The sequence below is a fragment of the Myotis myotis genome, unplaced genomic scaffold (genome assembly GCF_014108235.1).
Source record: "Myotis myotis isolate mMyoMyo1 unplaced genomic scaffold, mMyoMyo1.p scaffold_m19_p_1, whole genome shotgun sequence".
Taxonomy (NCBI): Eukaryota; Metazoa; Chordata; class Mammalia; order Chiroptera; family Vespertilionidae; genus Myotis; species Myotis myotis.
Window position 1 is genome coordinate 163,046,990 of NW_023416313.1, and position 14,925 is coordinate 163,061,914.

The following is a 14,925-nucleotide window of genomic DNA, read 5'->3' on the forward strand; positions in this document are numbered from 1 at the left end:
AGGGGAGTCTGCCCCTCCCTTTCTAAGGCCACTGTGGCAGGTCCCAGCTGGGATTCCTTGGAAGAAGCTGGGTGCTCCCCCCGTCCCCTGATTTCAGGCTGGAGTGATTTGTTAAAGATTTCGGAGGGGAGTCCATCAGAGGCTGATCTTCAGCTCCAAGTGTCTGGCTCATGGTCCCCCTCAGTCCTCTGGCCTCCCCGCCTTCCCCTTCTCCAGTATGGAACAGGAGGGAAGAATGCTTCATACATGTATGTGACTTTGGATGCTACCTCTGCACATATGAGAAAACCACTTAACCCCCGAGCCCAGGAAATAACAGTGTCTTTTACAAGGGCTCTCTTTCCAGTGGCCCCGACAAAATTCATATAAAGCTCCTAGACCAGTGGTTCTCAACCTTTCTCATGCCGCGACCCTTTAATACAGTTCCTCATGTTGTGGTGACCCCCAATTTCATTGTTACAAATTGAGCATAATTAAAGCATAGTGATTAATCACAAAAACAATATGTAATTATATATGTGGTTTCCGATGGTCTTAGGCGACCCCTGTGAAAGGGTCGTTCGAGCCCCAAAGGGGTCGCGACCCACAGGTTGAGAACCGCTGTCCTAGACCCAAGAGGCCTTGACAAATGGTTGCTCTCCCTCCTGCTGCCTCCGTAGGTGCTGCTGTTTAACCTGGAGGAAGAGCGGCAGGCACTAGTGGAAAATCTTCGGGTGGCTCTGAAGGAAAGTGGGCTGAGCTTCCAGGAGTGGGAGATGCGGGAGCAGGAGCTGATGAGGGCAGCCGTGACACGGGAGCAGCGGAGCCTTCTCCTGGAGACCTTTTTCAGGCACCTTTTCTCCCAGGTGTGTATGTGGGATCAGATCTGTTCTTGCACGTCTGTCTATGGTGGTGCCCTTACCTGTGTAAGGCCATGGGTGACTCCAGGGCAAGTCAGAAACCCTGAAATCACAGCCAAGAGTCAACTTTACTGTGATTTTGGCCAAGTCACCTGACCTTACTGTAAGGAGATGCACCAGCCCCCGTTCCAATCCCACCCACCTGTGAGACTTCAGAGAGGCATTTCCTGGGAAGGGGCTCATCTGCATGTGTCGATATCTCTCCTCAGGGCTGCCCAGGTTCTCTGCCCTCACCTAAAGGCTGCAGAAATCTAGGGTAAGATGGGCTTTGCGGGGCAGTGAGAGCCCTTAGCCACTCCTCCTTGGAGGAGTGTAGCTGCCAGAGGCCTAAAGAGGGTATTAGTGCCTACCTTGTAGACTTCTGAGAGCCACTGAGAGGTTGTGGGGAAATAAGATAGGAAGAGAAATGCAAGGACTTGGACCCATGTCTGGCATGAAAATAAAGGCAGCCTGAGCAGAACAGTGGAGAGGAGAAGGCTGGGAGATATAATACAGCATGGGCGCCCACTGAAGGCGTTTATCATCCCAATGGGAAGATAGGATGCACACAGGGGAAGATAATTGGCAAAGAATGACCGCTATAAAAGTGACCCGGGAAAAAAGTGGTCTAGGAGTTCAGAAAAGGTAGTTGAAGCTTCAGGCAGGTATAAAGTCATGGTGGAGGTGAGACTTGGCAAGGACTCAAAGTTGGAAAAGTTTTGGCTCAGAAGACAGGGGCTCACATCGATGTTTCTCTCTCCCTCTCCCTCTCCCTTCCATTCTCTCTAAAAATCAATGGAAAAATATCCTCAGGTGAGGATTAACCAAAAAAAGAAGAAGAGGAAGAAAGGAGGTACCCGGTAGAAGGGCAAAAACATCAGTGTTTGAGGAGAAGGAACAGGGTTGGCTAGCTGTAGAAAGGACCCATGAGGGAAGCTACCATTTAATGGTCATTAGCTGTGTGCACCTGACTACATCACGTACTCTTCAAACAAGTTGAACTTGAGTATGTACTAGAATGGAGGGTCCCCCTGCTGGGGTGACTCATTGCCAAGGCCCGGGCAGGCACCTCCAGTCAGTTCAGGATCCGCCAGGGCTGTGAAAGAGAACGCCCTGTGTTGGGAGGGGAGGGTGTGCTACTGTTTCCTGGGGCAGCTGCCAACCCTTTCAGTGTTTTCAGCTTTCAGATATTTTTTCGTACAGCCTCTCTTGTTGATTCTCACAGCAACCCTGTGAGGTAGGTCGGGCAGGTGAGGAAACGAATGCCAGGCAATGGAACAGACTTGCCTGAGGCCACGCAGTGAGACAGTGGCACCGTTGGGATATGAACCTGGGTCTCTTGCCTCTAGCCCCAGGCTCTTTCCGCTAAAGCACCTTGTTTCCAGCAACAAGGTTTGCCTCATGAAATCACAGCCAGGCTTGAAGTAGGGGCTTCTAGTTGACAGGCACGAACAACAGGTGTTGTGGTTTGCAGGCTGCTTGCTTCCCTAACCATCTGTTCTCCTTATGCTGGGCAGCCCCTTGCGGGGGGGTGAAGATGGCTCATGATGAGAATTTCCCCTCCCCAAGCCCAGCTTTTTCTCAACCCAGTTGAGCTTTTTTCTCAGTCAAAACTCTGGATATAAGAGCAACCCACTCAAGCCAGCACTGATGAAGGGTCAGTTGACTCAGGATATAGCAATGTCTCAGGAACCCCAAAGGGAGGGCTGTGGCCTGGCCTGGAAAGGGCCAGGGAAGGGAAAGCTGTCCGCAAACAAGGCTGCCTCCGAGGATGCCTCCTCTCCGCTGTGCTGCTGCTTCGCTCTTCTGAGCACTTGGAGGAACAGGGTGGTCCACAACTTCTGAGTTTCCTTATGCTCAGGCAAGACAGACCTAGGACCTCCCAGTCCCAGTTCCAGGTCCCCTGCGTGGCTCAAGTGGGCATCTCTGGTCCAATGCACCGGGCCAAGGTTCTGTAGAATAGCCACAGGGACCACCCACAGGGATTATGGGGTAGTGCTTAGGGGAGGGGATGCTGGGCAGGTACCTTAAAAGATGGCTCAACTGGCCTTCAAGTCAAGGAATCCCTGTCTCCTTCTCTCCCTCCCTCTGCTGCTGCCCAAATGCAGGTGCTGGACATCGACCAGGCAGACGCAGGGACCCTGCCCCTGGACTCATCTCAGAAGGTGCAGGAGGCCCTGACGTGTGAGCTCAGCAGGGTCGAGTTTGCCGAGTCCCTGGGCCTCAAGCCCCAGGACATGTTTGTGGAGTCCATGTTCTCTCTGGCCGACAAAGACGGCAATGGCTACCTGTCCTTCCGGGAGTTCCTGGACATCCTGGTGGTCTTCATGAAAGGTAGTGGAGGAGGGAGTGATTGCCCAGATAGGAGAAGATGGAAGGGGCTGGAGCCTGAGGCTGGGGTGTGGCTGACCTGCTGGAGATGGAGAAGCACTGGGGTCAGGTCTCTAGCCATGGCAGACATCTGGGAGCGCCCCGATAGAGTCAGGAAGCAGAGCAACCCCTCGCTGTGTCCAGCAGTGGGTCACACTAGTGTAAGGCCCCTCCCGGCCAGCCTGGGTTTAGGCAGGAGGTCTGGGCCGCTCATAGGTTCCTCCTTCTCCCAGGCTCCCCTGAGGAGAAGTCTCGCCTTATGTTCCGCATGTACGACTTTGATGAGAATGGTCTCATTTCCAAGGACGAGTTCATCAGGATGCTGAGGTTGGTCCGATGGGACAGCTAGGAGAGTGGGCCAGAGCAGGGACCATGCTGGGAGCCAGTCCATCCTTGCTGTTTCAAGGGACCTGGCATATATGGCATACTGTTCTTAATATGTTTGCTTACCTTCTTGGCACTATGTGTTTTAACCAAGGTCTCTGAGAAAGGTTGTTTCTCCAGGTAGGGATTTTCCCCTGAAGTTAGGGAGGGAATAAAACCTCTTAACTAAGTGCCAGGCGGGTAATTAATCACTTTAACTACGAACAATCATGCTTAAGCTACATAATCTTTACTCCCTGGAATGGAGATAAGAAACGCCCTAACCTTTGGAATAGAGATTGATAGGATTGGAGTCAACTGGTATAAATACAGATGTAACAAGACAAGAGAGACAGAACCTAGGCACAGAACCTACACAGAACGTTCTCTAGAGACAGAAGAACTTCGCTGGAGAGAACATGGCAAAAGATCCTGGACAGAAACTGGCCTCAGAACCTAGAGACAGAACCTAGCGAGAGAACATGGCAAAAGATCCTGGACTGAACCTGACTATAGAACATGGCAAGAGAACCTGACTAGAACCTGGTGACTGAACCTGGCTGGAGAACCTAGCCAGAACCTGGCTGAAGAACCTGGCTACAGAATCTGGTGACCGAACCTGGCTGGGGAACCTGGGGAACCTGGCTGGAGAACCTAGCAAGACAACATGGACACAGAACCTGGCTGGAGATCTTAACCAGAACTTCACTGGAGATCCTGACCAGAACTTGGCTAGAGATCCTGGCTAGGCTGCTGATCAACTGAACGCTGTCTCTGTGTCATTCCTTCTTCGCCGACTCCGTCTACGCCTTTGGGAACCCCTGGACCCGCTGGGGTTGGACCCCGGCAGGACCGCAGGGGGGCGGGTGGGACATGAAGGAAGAAGCAGGAGGGTAAAGAGCAGGGGCCCCCACCTTCTCACCCACAGAGCCAGAGACTGTTAGAGCTAAGAGGGGCTTGGGAAAGGCCCAGTGGGGTCTTTCCATGTGGGCTCTGAAGGCCTGCCTGGGGGGATGACCAGTGGGCCCTTGTGTCTAGGCCCCAGGCCGCTTGTCAGGGCCTGATAGCTCCCCGCCCCCAACCCCCAGGTCCTTCATCGAGATCTCCAACAACTGCCTGTCCAAGGCCCAGCTGGCGGAGGTGGTGGAGTCCATGTTCCGGGAGTCGGGCTTCCAGGACAAGGAGGAGCTGACATGGGAGGACTTCCACTTCATGCTGCGGGACCACGACAGCGAGCTCCGCTTCACACAGCTCTGTGTCAAAGGTGAGGGAGCCTGGAGGGAGGGCTGACATATCCATTAGGCACAGCAGGCACAGTACACAAGGCCCATGTATTTTGGGAATCCATGGAAATATTTTCATTTCTTTTAAAATCGAAGACAAGAAAAAAAATCATAAAATCATAAAAGAGAATTAGTATAATAATAATAAATATGTGATGACATATCCAGCCTGGATTATATTCTGTACACCACGGGTGGGGAACATCTGGCCCACAGGCTGTATAAGGCCCGCAGAATCATTTGGTCTGGCCCTGCTGAGGCATTAAGGGTGAGTTATTTAAATGTTTGACCAAATATAGCAGGCTAATTTTTAAGTTGATAATTTTGTATGGCTGTTGAATGATGTTATAAATATCCAAATGGCCCTGGGCAGAAAAAAAGGTTCCTCACCTCTGCTTTACACCAATATAATTATTTTAAATATAATTTTTAATTTATTTTTTAATGGAGGAAGAGGCCCAGGAAGACAACGGGGCCTGGGACCCAGAACAGTCATAATGCAGCCCTGCTGGTGGGGTGTGCAGGGTCAGGATAGCGTGGGGAATGGCAGCTGGAACTCCTCTTTCTTGTCAAAGAACCCTATGCCTGGAGCCCAGTGCAGAGGGGAAACAGTGTCTCCTCCTTACAGCCCTACCCCGGCCATACCCATCTCAGCTGGGATGTCTGGTAGTGGTGGGTGTTTGAGTTTTGTTTGCCACTTTATTCCCCAGAGGAGTGGTCAGTAAATGTTTGCTAAGTGCATGGAGACCCACTTCTGTTGTCTCCCCCTACTTCCTGCCCTTCCTGTGTCTGACTCAGTGGGTGGGGCTAGAATCAGGGTGAGGAGTGGGCAGAGAGCAGCAGAGGGACTGCCTGTGGCCTGCTCTGAGCTGTTACTGTGTCTTCACAGCCTGGGATTCTCACTGGGGCATGTTGAAACCAAACCCAGCCCCTCCCAGGATGATGAGGCCCTGGGGGAGCTGAGCAGTCCAGGTGAGAGGGGCGAGTTAGACAAGGCACAGTTGGGCTTCTGGTCAGGGCTCCCCCTGCCCAGGCTGGGAGGAGAGTTGGTAGAGTGCAGACCCAGCAAGTCTAATTCTGCAGCTTTTCACCTTTCCAAGGCAGCCAGAGCAGGAGGCACCCAGGCCTGAGGGCAGAGCAGGGGAGGGTGCCTGAAGTGAGTGCAGGCCAGAGTCCCGGATATGCGGCCCCTGGGGTGGAGGAAGGACCAGGCTTGGGAAAGGAGATTAAGTAGAAGGTTAGCAATGAGTATTTTGTTTGGCATTTTAATGAAAAAAAAATTTTTTTTTATTGGAGAGAGAGAGAGAGAGATTTGTTGTTCAACTTATTTCTACATTCATTGGTTGCTTCTTGTATGTGCTCTGGGATCAAACCCGCAATCTTGGTGTATTGCAGTGGTTCTCAACCTTCCTAATGCCACGACCCTTTAATACAGTTCCTCATGTTGTGGTGACCCCCAATTTCATTGTTACAAATTGAACATAATTAAAGCATAGTGATTAATCACAAAACAATATGTAATTATATATGTGTTTTCCAATGGTCTTAGGCAACCCCTGTGAAAGGGTCGTTCCACCCCCAAAGGGGTCGCGACCCACAGGTTGAGAACTGCTGGTGTATTGGGATGACACTAACCAACTGAGCTACCCAGCCAGGGCCCATTTGACTTTTAATTGTTGTATTTTATTGTTTTCTCCAAATTTTACTTTGAAACATTTTAAACCTAGAGTTTAAAGGAGCATCTCTTTCTCCCTCACCTAGATTTGTCATTTGTTACCGTTTTTGCCACATCTGCTGTTTGCTAAAGCATTTGAGAGGGGATAGATTACTTTGTTTTCAACACTCTGATTTCATTAAATTCAGCTTAATCACATTTGGCCTCTGGCCTGTAGACCAGGGTAATATTCAGGATTGGTTTAGCACTTGGAAGTGACCTGCAGATTCCCAGGTCTCCTGTGAGAACCTGGATTGGCTGCTCAGTCCTGCCCTGTCCCTAAGTGCTCAGCCCAGACAGGGAACAATGGGCAGCTCCTAGAAGGGTGTTTCCCGCCCCCCCTCCCCCCATTTTCTTATGAACATTTTCCAACACAGAAAAGTGGAATCTCCCATATATGCACCACCTAGTCCTAGATTCTACACTTAACTCCACAGAGATTTTAAGCTGGAGGGTCATTAGTGGGGGTTTGTGGCAGAATGTTTTTAGCAGACGGGTTGCATACAGTTCCTGAACTCTGCCCCATAAGCCTGATTCTAGTCCCAGGAGTGAGACTGAAGGTGAGCACACTGTACTCAGGGGGAGCCTGCCAGGCCAGCTTTGTTGCAGGCCTTCTCCCTGACCAACAGTGGCTAGGGCTGCTCCCACTGGGGGCACAGGCTGAGGCTGGGGCACCCAGAGGCAGGGTATTGGCCAGGACCCTCTATAGCAGTGGTTCTCAACCTTCTGGCCCTTTAAATACAGTTCCTCATGTTGTGACCCAACCATAAAATTACTTTCGTTGCTACTTCATAACTGTAATGTTACTACTGTTATGAATCGTAATGTAAATATCTGATATGCAGGATGGTCTTAGGCGACCCCTATAGTGTCTGGACATTTGAGCCAGCTCCTCCTGAAGCTCCGGGCCCTGAGCTGCTCCCTAGCCCAGCTCTCCATTTTGCAGGAGTGGAGGTGCCTGAAGGCATCAAGGATCTCTGCCGGAGAGCCTCCTACATCAGCCAGGATAAGCTCTGGTGAGCCTTCATCTGGGAATGTTGGAGGGAGGGCTGGGGACCGGGAGTTGCCTTTTTCCTCCCCAAAATGACTGGGATCACAGCCCTCACTAGCCTACATCATGCCTTCATGCAAATCAGAAAAAGACACCTCTTCCTCTGCTGACACAGTTCTGCATTCACCTTTGGCCTGGGTCAGAGGCCCTTGTAACGGGCACAGCTATCTCTGATAGCCCTGACTAGAACCCCCAGGATGCGACTCATTCTCTATCTAGGTCTCTGGGAATCCTGCTGTCCTCTGGCTGAGAGCTCTGGCCCTTCTTCAACAGAGTGGGTATGGAGGCAGAGCAGGGGCAGCGGAGCACCAAGTGGCTTGGGTAACCAAGATTCTGTCTCCTGCATTCCTGTCCTAGTCCCTCTCCCAGAGTGGGTGCTCGCTGTTCCCGCAGTGATGTCGAGGTGGAGCGGACACCGCAGAGACTGCAGTGCCCCATGGACACCGATCCTCCCCAGGAGGTTCGACGGAGGTTTGGCAAGAAGTACGCCTGCTTCTTCCCCTAAGCCCAGGCAGTTCATCCATCCTTTCAGCATGCGTACATTGCTTACTTGGTGCCAGGCACTATCTTAAGCACAGCCTCATATGAGATAGCCTCGTACACTGAGAACTGCAGTGTCCCACTGCTGAATGGTATAATGGTGGTAAGAGCAAGGGGCTTCAGAGCACAAGGAAATGCTCATCTCTGTCTGGGAGGTCAGGGCAGGCTTCCTGGAGGAGGTGACCTTTGAGCTCCAGTGTAGAGTGAGAATAGAGATGTGGAGTTGGGAGCTCAGATTGGGAGGGGAGAGGGCTGTCTATGAGTGAGAACTGGGGTAGATGAAGTGCGTCCCCTGGGATGAACTGACCCAGTGACCCCTTGCAGGGGTCCCTGCATTGACAGCTCGCTGGAAGAATGTGGTAAGAGCCTTTGGACTCTGAGCCATGCTTAGCTTGAGCGACTCGGGGGCCCTTTTTCTCCCGCGCTCAGACTGGGAGGGGAGCGGGGCTGCACTAGCGCCGGGTCCCTACCTGAGAGCCAAGACTTGCTGTCTCCCAGGGTGACGTTGTTTCAGCCCCTGCTGTTCACGGAGGCTCACCGGCAGAAGTTCCAGCGGAGCCGTCGCCACCAGACCGTGCAGCAGTTCAAGCGCTTCATCGAGAACTACCGGCGCCACATCGGCTGCGTGGCTGTGTTCTACACCATCGCCGCGGGCCTCTTCCTGGAGCGGGCCTACTGTGCGTGCTGGCCCCGGGGTGGGGACAGGGCTCACAAGAAACGGAGAGCCCTGGGGGCGGGGCCTGCTTGACTGACGGCTGCGGGGAGAACAGAGCGGGCCTACTGTGTGAATGACAGACACCCTGGGGGCAGGCCTGCAGTGGGTGTTTGGGCAGCTGGAATGGGGACTTGGGGAGGCGATTGTGGGCGAGGGCTGGCCGGGGCCTGCGGGTGACCTCCCTCAGTAGCGCTCTCTCCACTGCACTGCCCCCCTCACCCGCCTGGGCCCGTCCGCAGACTACGCCTTCGCCTCGCCACCCTCGGGCATCGCACAGACCACCTTTGTGGGCATCATCCTGTCGCGGGGCACGGCCGCCAGCGTCTCCTTCATGTTCTCCTACATCCTGCTCACCATGTGCCGCAACCTCATCACCTTCCTGCGGGAGACCTTCCTCAACCGCTACGTGCCCTTCGACGCCGCCGTGGACTTCCATCGCCTCATCGCCTCCACTGCCATCGTCCTCACAGGCAGGGCTGGGGTCGAGGGCATCCTCTCCCTGTCCTTCCGCCCCCACTGGGTTCCCCTCCTCCGAGAGCCCCTAGTCCCTCTCCCAGAGTGAGCGCTCGCTGTGCTTCACTTGAGTGTGAGCCTTCGTTGTCCTTCTCATAAGGATGGCGGCGCCCCAGCAGTGGTGTGCAGTAGCCCAAGGGCCCCTCAATGCCCCCCCCACCCCGCCCCAGTGCCGCTTCCTATACTTTCAGGGCCACCTCACCAGCCTCCACCTGACAAGTTCCTAACACCCCAAATGAGTGTACAGAATGTGCCATCTTGCAACGTTTGTTTTAAAAGATAGATCTGTGAGAGGAACCAAAGGAGTGGACTTCTAATATATAATTTAGACTCATGGTTGTCTTCACGGAGGGAGTGTATATGGGACATGGGAGGAACAGGAAGTTTCTCAGAGATCAGAAATCCAACCCCCTAGGGTCCTTCTTCAGGCCCCCACCTCTGGCTGGCGGGAGTTCGCCTTGGGCTCAATGGGTTGAGCACCCCCACCCGGCTGCCCCCAGGCTCACCCTATCCGCCTGGTCTTCCTTAGTGTTACACAGCGCAGGCCATGTGGTGAACGTGTACCTGTTCTCCATCAGCCCACTCAGCATCCTCTCCTGCCTCTTCCCTGGCCTCTTCCATGATGATGGGTGAGTAGTGAGCGAGGGGAAAGGGTGTATAATTTGTGAGTGGAAAGAATCTAATTATCTCTGCTCAGAGGAGAGTGTCACCTTCTAGGTTATAGGACAGACAATGACCAGCCTGAGCCCCCCGCCCCGAGTCAGCAGAAAGGGGGGCTGTGGCTGGGTTGGGGCCTCATCTGGAGGGTCCTTTCTGGACGTCCCAGACATCTCCTCTCAGGACCCTCCCTTCCATCCCTTCCCCACAGGTCCGAGTTCCCCCAGAAGTATTACTGGTGGTTCTTCCAGACGGTGCCAGGTGAGAGCCCTTCCTGCTCCATGAATTTCTGGGCCTGGCTCCGAGTTCCAGGTTCTGGGCTCTCTCTACCAACAGAGCAGCCCAGCTGCACCCACTGGGCTCTCACGGTCAGTCAGGCCCTGCCCTCTGGCCCCGAGGGCTCTCCTGGGCAGTAGGAGACTGCTTTCTAGTGCTTCTCTCTGGAGCTTGACTGGGCTCCACCCAGCTCTGAACTAGTTCCTCCCTCTGTGGGGTGGGAGGGCCCCTCCTCTCCCCTAGTGCACACACCTGCCATGACTGGTTCTGAAAAACACTGCGCCCTGGCTACACGGAGGAGGGACCAGGCTCTTGTCAAGTCAGGCGGACCCCCCTCCCCACCCCTTTTAGTCTGTCTTGACAAGGGCTGTTTAGAGGCATATCCCTAACTCCCCATAATCACCCATTTTAGAGCTATTAGCTGTGCATCTATTCAAACACTTCTTCAACCTATTTGTATTTTCAATCTGTTCCCTCCTTGGGGCAACACGTTTTCTACACTCACTCCGCTATGAAACAAAGCACCATTTTTTAATTTTTTATTTTTTTTAATCCTAAAGTGATCTGCTTTGAACTTCAGAGAGTGCCTGCTAATTCCTGCACACTGGGGTTTCCAGGATAAGCCTGTGTTTATGCTCTGCTCTCCATTCTGTACTTGACAGGCTTTGGTTAGATCCCTTCTTAACCTCTGCTTTGCCGTTCTTCAGGACTCTAATCTTCCTAATTTGTGCCTCTCTCCTCCTTGATCCTTGAGGGGCCCTTCCCTGACCCCTGCATTCCCATTCTGGCTCCAGTATTGCCCTCCTGGGTAGCCCAGGCCTGGGATTCCCTGTGAAGAGGGGCCTCTCACTAACTCAGGGCTGAACCCAGGGGGGTCTCTGGGGGTAGCACTTACTCACCAGTGCTCACGCTGTGTGCTGTGGCAGCGAGGTGGAGTGCTGCAGGGACTTGGTACAAGCCTTGACTGCATAAGGCAGGGCCTGCAATGTCCAGAGTCCCAGCCCCATTCAACATACATTTATATAAGGCCCACGGTGTGCCAGGCCCTACACTAGGCCCTACACTAGGTTCAGTGGTGAACTAGCCTAGCCTGGCCCTGTTCTTGTGAAGCTGAGAGTCAGAAAAGTGATGAACATAAAACACAGGTACTTGAAAAATATCCTGACAGAATCTGAAAGGGACACAGCAAGGAAGGGGTAGGCAGAGTAGACTTGGAAGGAAGTTTAAATACAGAAAAAGCACAGGATTTCAACAGCAATGCCACACTTTACTGTAACTAAGGTAGAGGACACTGAGAAGGAGGCAGCAGCTTCAGTCCCCCAAGAGGGGGAGACCAGCTTAGCAGAAATAAAAGCCCGGATTCAGCATTCAGACAAACCAGGTTTTTTATTGACATTTTCCATGACAGCCCAGAAAGTGTCCACTTGAATGAACTATTGTTTGAGCCAAGTCAGAACTCCATCACAGGGGAACACAGCCATGTTAGAGAGGGAAAGGGATAGAGAGTTAGAAACATCAATGAGAGAGAAATATCGATCAGCTGCCTCCTGTACATCCCCCACTGGAGATATGCCCGCATCCAAGGTACATGCCCTTGACCAGAATCGAACCTGGGACCCTTCAGTCCGCAGGCCGATGCTCTATCCACTGAGCCAAACCGGTCAGGGCAGCATTTTATTTCGGACATCTCATGCCAGTACATCTGCCTCATTTCTTTGCGGCAGAATACTATTCTATTGTATTCCTATGCTATTATTTTACTCAGCCAGTTCCCTCTTCTTGAGCATGTAAGTTATTTCCAGCTGTTTTACTGTTACAAATTATGTTGCCATGAACATCTTGTACATGTATTCTTGCATTCCTCGTGATATATTTGTAGAATAAATTCCTAACAGATGAATTCCTTACTCAAAGGGTATGTACACTTTTTAAAAGATACATCAACTTAAACTCCCACCAATAAAGAGAATGGAGGCAATATATATATATATATCCTGACAAAGTCTATGAGGGGTGAGTAGGGTCTATCGAAGAGAGAGGTACCTGTGACCAGTGGCGTGAAGGGAGAGGAACAGAGGAAGATGCTGGGCTTTCCCCACCCCCTCCGAGGACAGTGGGGTGGAAAAGGGTCCAGGCCCTTGGCAGGCCCAGAACAGCCTCGCTCCCTTGCCCTTCAGAACCCTTGTTCATTTTGCAGGCCTCACGGGGGTTACAATGCTCCTGGTCCTGGCCGTCATGTACGTCTTCGCCTCCCGCCACTTCCGGCGCTGCAGCTTCCGGGGCTTTTGGCTGACCCACCACCTCTACATCCTGCTCTACATCCTGGTGAGGGGTCTCGGCTCTGAGCCAGGCTCATGGGGTCTGGGCAAGATATTCCCAGAGAGGCAGTGAGGACTGAGACGTCGGTTCTCCATCCCCTTTGTTATTTCAAGTATCCTCTTCATTTGTCACTTAAAAGATGGAGAGGATAGTAGGGGACTTTCGAGTAGACGGACCCTGATACGCAGCGCTTGGAGATGGACTTGCCGGCCTGCGTTTTGCAGTAGCAGCTCTAGCAGACGGATCTGCGTTCCCAGCAGATACCCCCCGCGTCATTTTGCCCAGCCAGTCTTCCTCCACTTTGAGTGGCCGGATAGGGCTCCAGGGTGGGCTGCCCTTTTTTAGAGAGACTTATCTTCATTGGGTTTTGCTGCTTTTGTTCTGATCCCATTTTCTAAGATGTTAGTCACCCCACCCAACTAAGTGCTACCTATAAAGTTAATGACTTTGCTCCCAAAGTCTTCACTTGGACTGCTGATAAACTGGATTTTTAAGGCCACCTTTCCCCTTTCCTTCTCCTTAACCTGGGCTCCTGCCTGCCTTCCTTCACATTCCCTCCTTTCTCCTGTTCTGCTCCCTTCCCCCTTCCCTGGGTTTGGCGGCTGCTTCGGAGCTGACTTCCGATCTGTGCGCCTGTGTCATGGTTCTGTTTGGCCTGCCTTCCTCAGGGACACAGGCAGTTCCCAAAAGGGCACCCTGAGGACCTGCTTGTTGAGGAGCTAAACTAAGTCCCCAGGAATGACAGTTTGGCTGGTGTTATAAGGAGAAAGTACCCGCGAGACAGGAAACCACGGCAAACCAAGAATTTGGTGAAACAGATCCTCTCCCTTGCCAATCTGGAGAGGGAGTTTCTTTATTAACAGATTCGAATCCGGGCTGCCGCCGCGGCAGGACACGCGCAGGAAGCAGCAGCGAGCGGTTACAGTTACAGCTTTTTATACACAACTCAAAATAGGGGTGGGGGTAACGAGGACAAAGAGGGTTCACACATCGGCCAGGGGCTTCCTGGGACATTTGTTATTACCTGACAAGACGTCCTGCTTGTTAGGTCAGTTTGACCTGCCAGCCAAGACCCCGGGCCAGATGGCCAGACTATAAATTTTCTCACTCAGGAGGGAGTAAAAGGGGAACAAAGAAATTCCAAAGGGGTCTGTGCTGTGTCCTAACGGCATGGGAGTTTATCACTCCTGCCTGGTACTCTCACATCCAGCTTATCCTAACAATTAATCAGAGCCTAACTCCCTCAGCTGGTTCTCAGCGTCCGGGGCTATAAATCCCTGGGGACTGCTTCGAGGTCTGCACTTCCCCATGCAGGGCTGGTAATTTTCTACTGCCCTACAGCTGGGAGCATTTAAGAAATGCGTAGTCCATACGGCTTCCTTCTCTGTCACTGGCTCCGGGCGGAACTGCACCCAGGAGTCTCCTCCCAGGTGCTGTTCCGTCCTCATTAATAGGAGGGTCTATTTCTATCTTGCCCAAGGCTTGGTACTTCACAGTTCTGAAGATGACTACCCAGCCTCGGCTTAGGTTGTTCCCTAGAATTGATGATGTTTATTTCCAAAGAAATCTCGCTCAAGCTAATTTATCCCTTCCTCACCGCCTCCTCGGTAAGGGGTGGAGCCCTGGTTACTGTTTCTGGCTGGGGTGGAGGTGATGTTCTTATTCCTGGTGAAAGAGGAGCTTCTTTGAACTAATAGGAGACTGGCACCCTGAGACCAAGACCCCTTTCTGATTAATCGCTGGTTTGGGAGAATAACTGGAGTTTAGAACCACCCGTCCTGCCAACAGGGAAGTCAGCAGCTCAGAAAGGTGTAGGCCCCTCTGCTGGGCCGTCCTAGCCCTGGCAGCTTGGGAGCTTCTCCACTGGGGGTAGGTCAGGGCCAAAACACCCGCTTCCTTCCCATTTATCACAGGTGTGGCCACTTGACCTCAGGCAGAAAGAGAAGTTACAAGTAAAGGACCCAGGGTGGGGTGGAGTAGACCCTGAGAAGGCTGGAGAGGCAAGGCTAGCACAGCCAAAGCTGAGCTGGCAGCTGCTCCCCCAGCTCCTCAGCCAGAGGGCAGATTGTGGTTAAAAAGTAGAGCTAACACCAAACAGGGTGTATAGCATGAGGTCACCCTGGCATTGTTCTCAGCCTGGTTGGATGCTCAGAAAGCCTTGGGGGTGGGCGTGGGCTCCACAATGAAAGAGGAACTGGGGGAACTGGAGCCAGTTCAGAGGAGAGCTCTGAGAGGCTCAAGTGAAT

The 14,925-nt window shown here is 52.6% G+C and overlaps 1 protein-coding gene across 3 annotated transcripts in view; it reads left to right on the forward strand.

Annotated features, from left to right (window-relative positions):
• DUOX1 (dual oxidase 1) overlaps positions 1-14,925 on the forward strand; it is a 39,823-nt gene that overhangs the window by 18,311 nt on the left and 6,587 nt on the right. For all 3 annotated transcript variants that reach the window (XM_036300141.1, XM_036300149.1, XM_036300157.1), the window contains 11 exons: positions 660-845; positions 2,987-3,212; positions 3,482-3,575; positions 4,700-4,875; positions 7,555-7,624; positions 8,017-8,142; positions 8,698-8,876; positions 9,154-9,384; positions 9,957-10,056; positions 10,296-10,345; positions 12,558-12,685. In XM_036300141.1, coding sequence (XP_036156034.1) covers positions 660-845; positions 2,987-3,212; positions 3,482-3,575; positions 4,700-4,875; positions 7,555-7,624; positions 8,017-8,142; positions 8,698-8,876; positions 9,154-9,384; positions 9,957-10,056; positions 10,296-10,345; positions 12,558-12,685 — 1,566 coding nt within the window. The remainder of the gene's footprint in view (positions 1-659; positions 846-2,986; positions 3,213-3,481; positions 3,576-4,699; positions 4,876-7,554; positions 7,625-8,016; positions 8,143-8,697; positions 8,877-9,153; positions 9,385-9,956; positions 10,057-10,295; positions 10,346-12,557; positions 12,686-14,925) is intronic.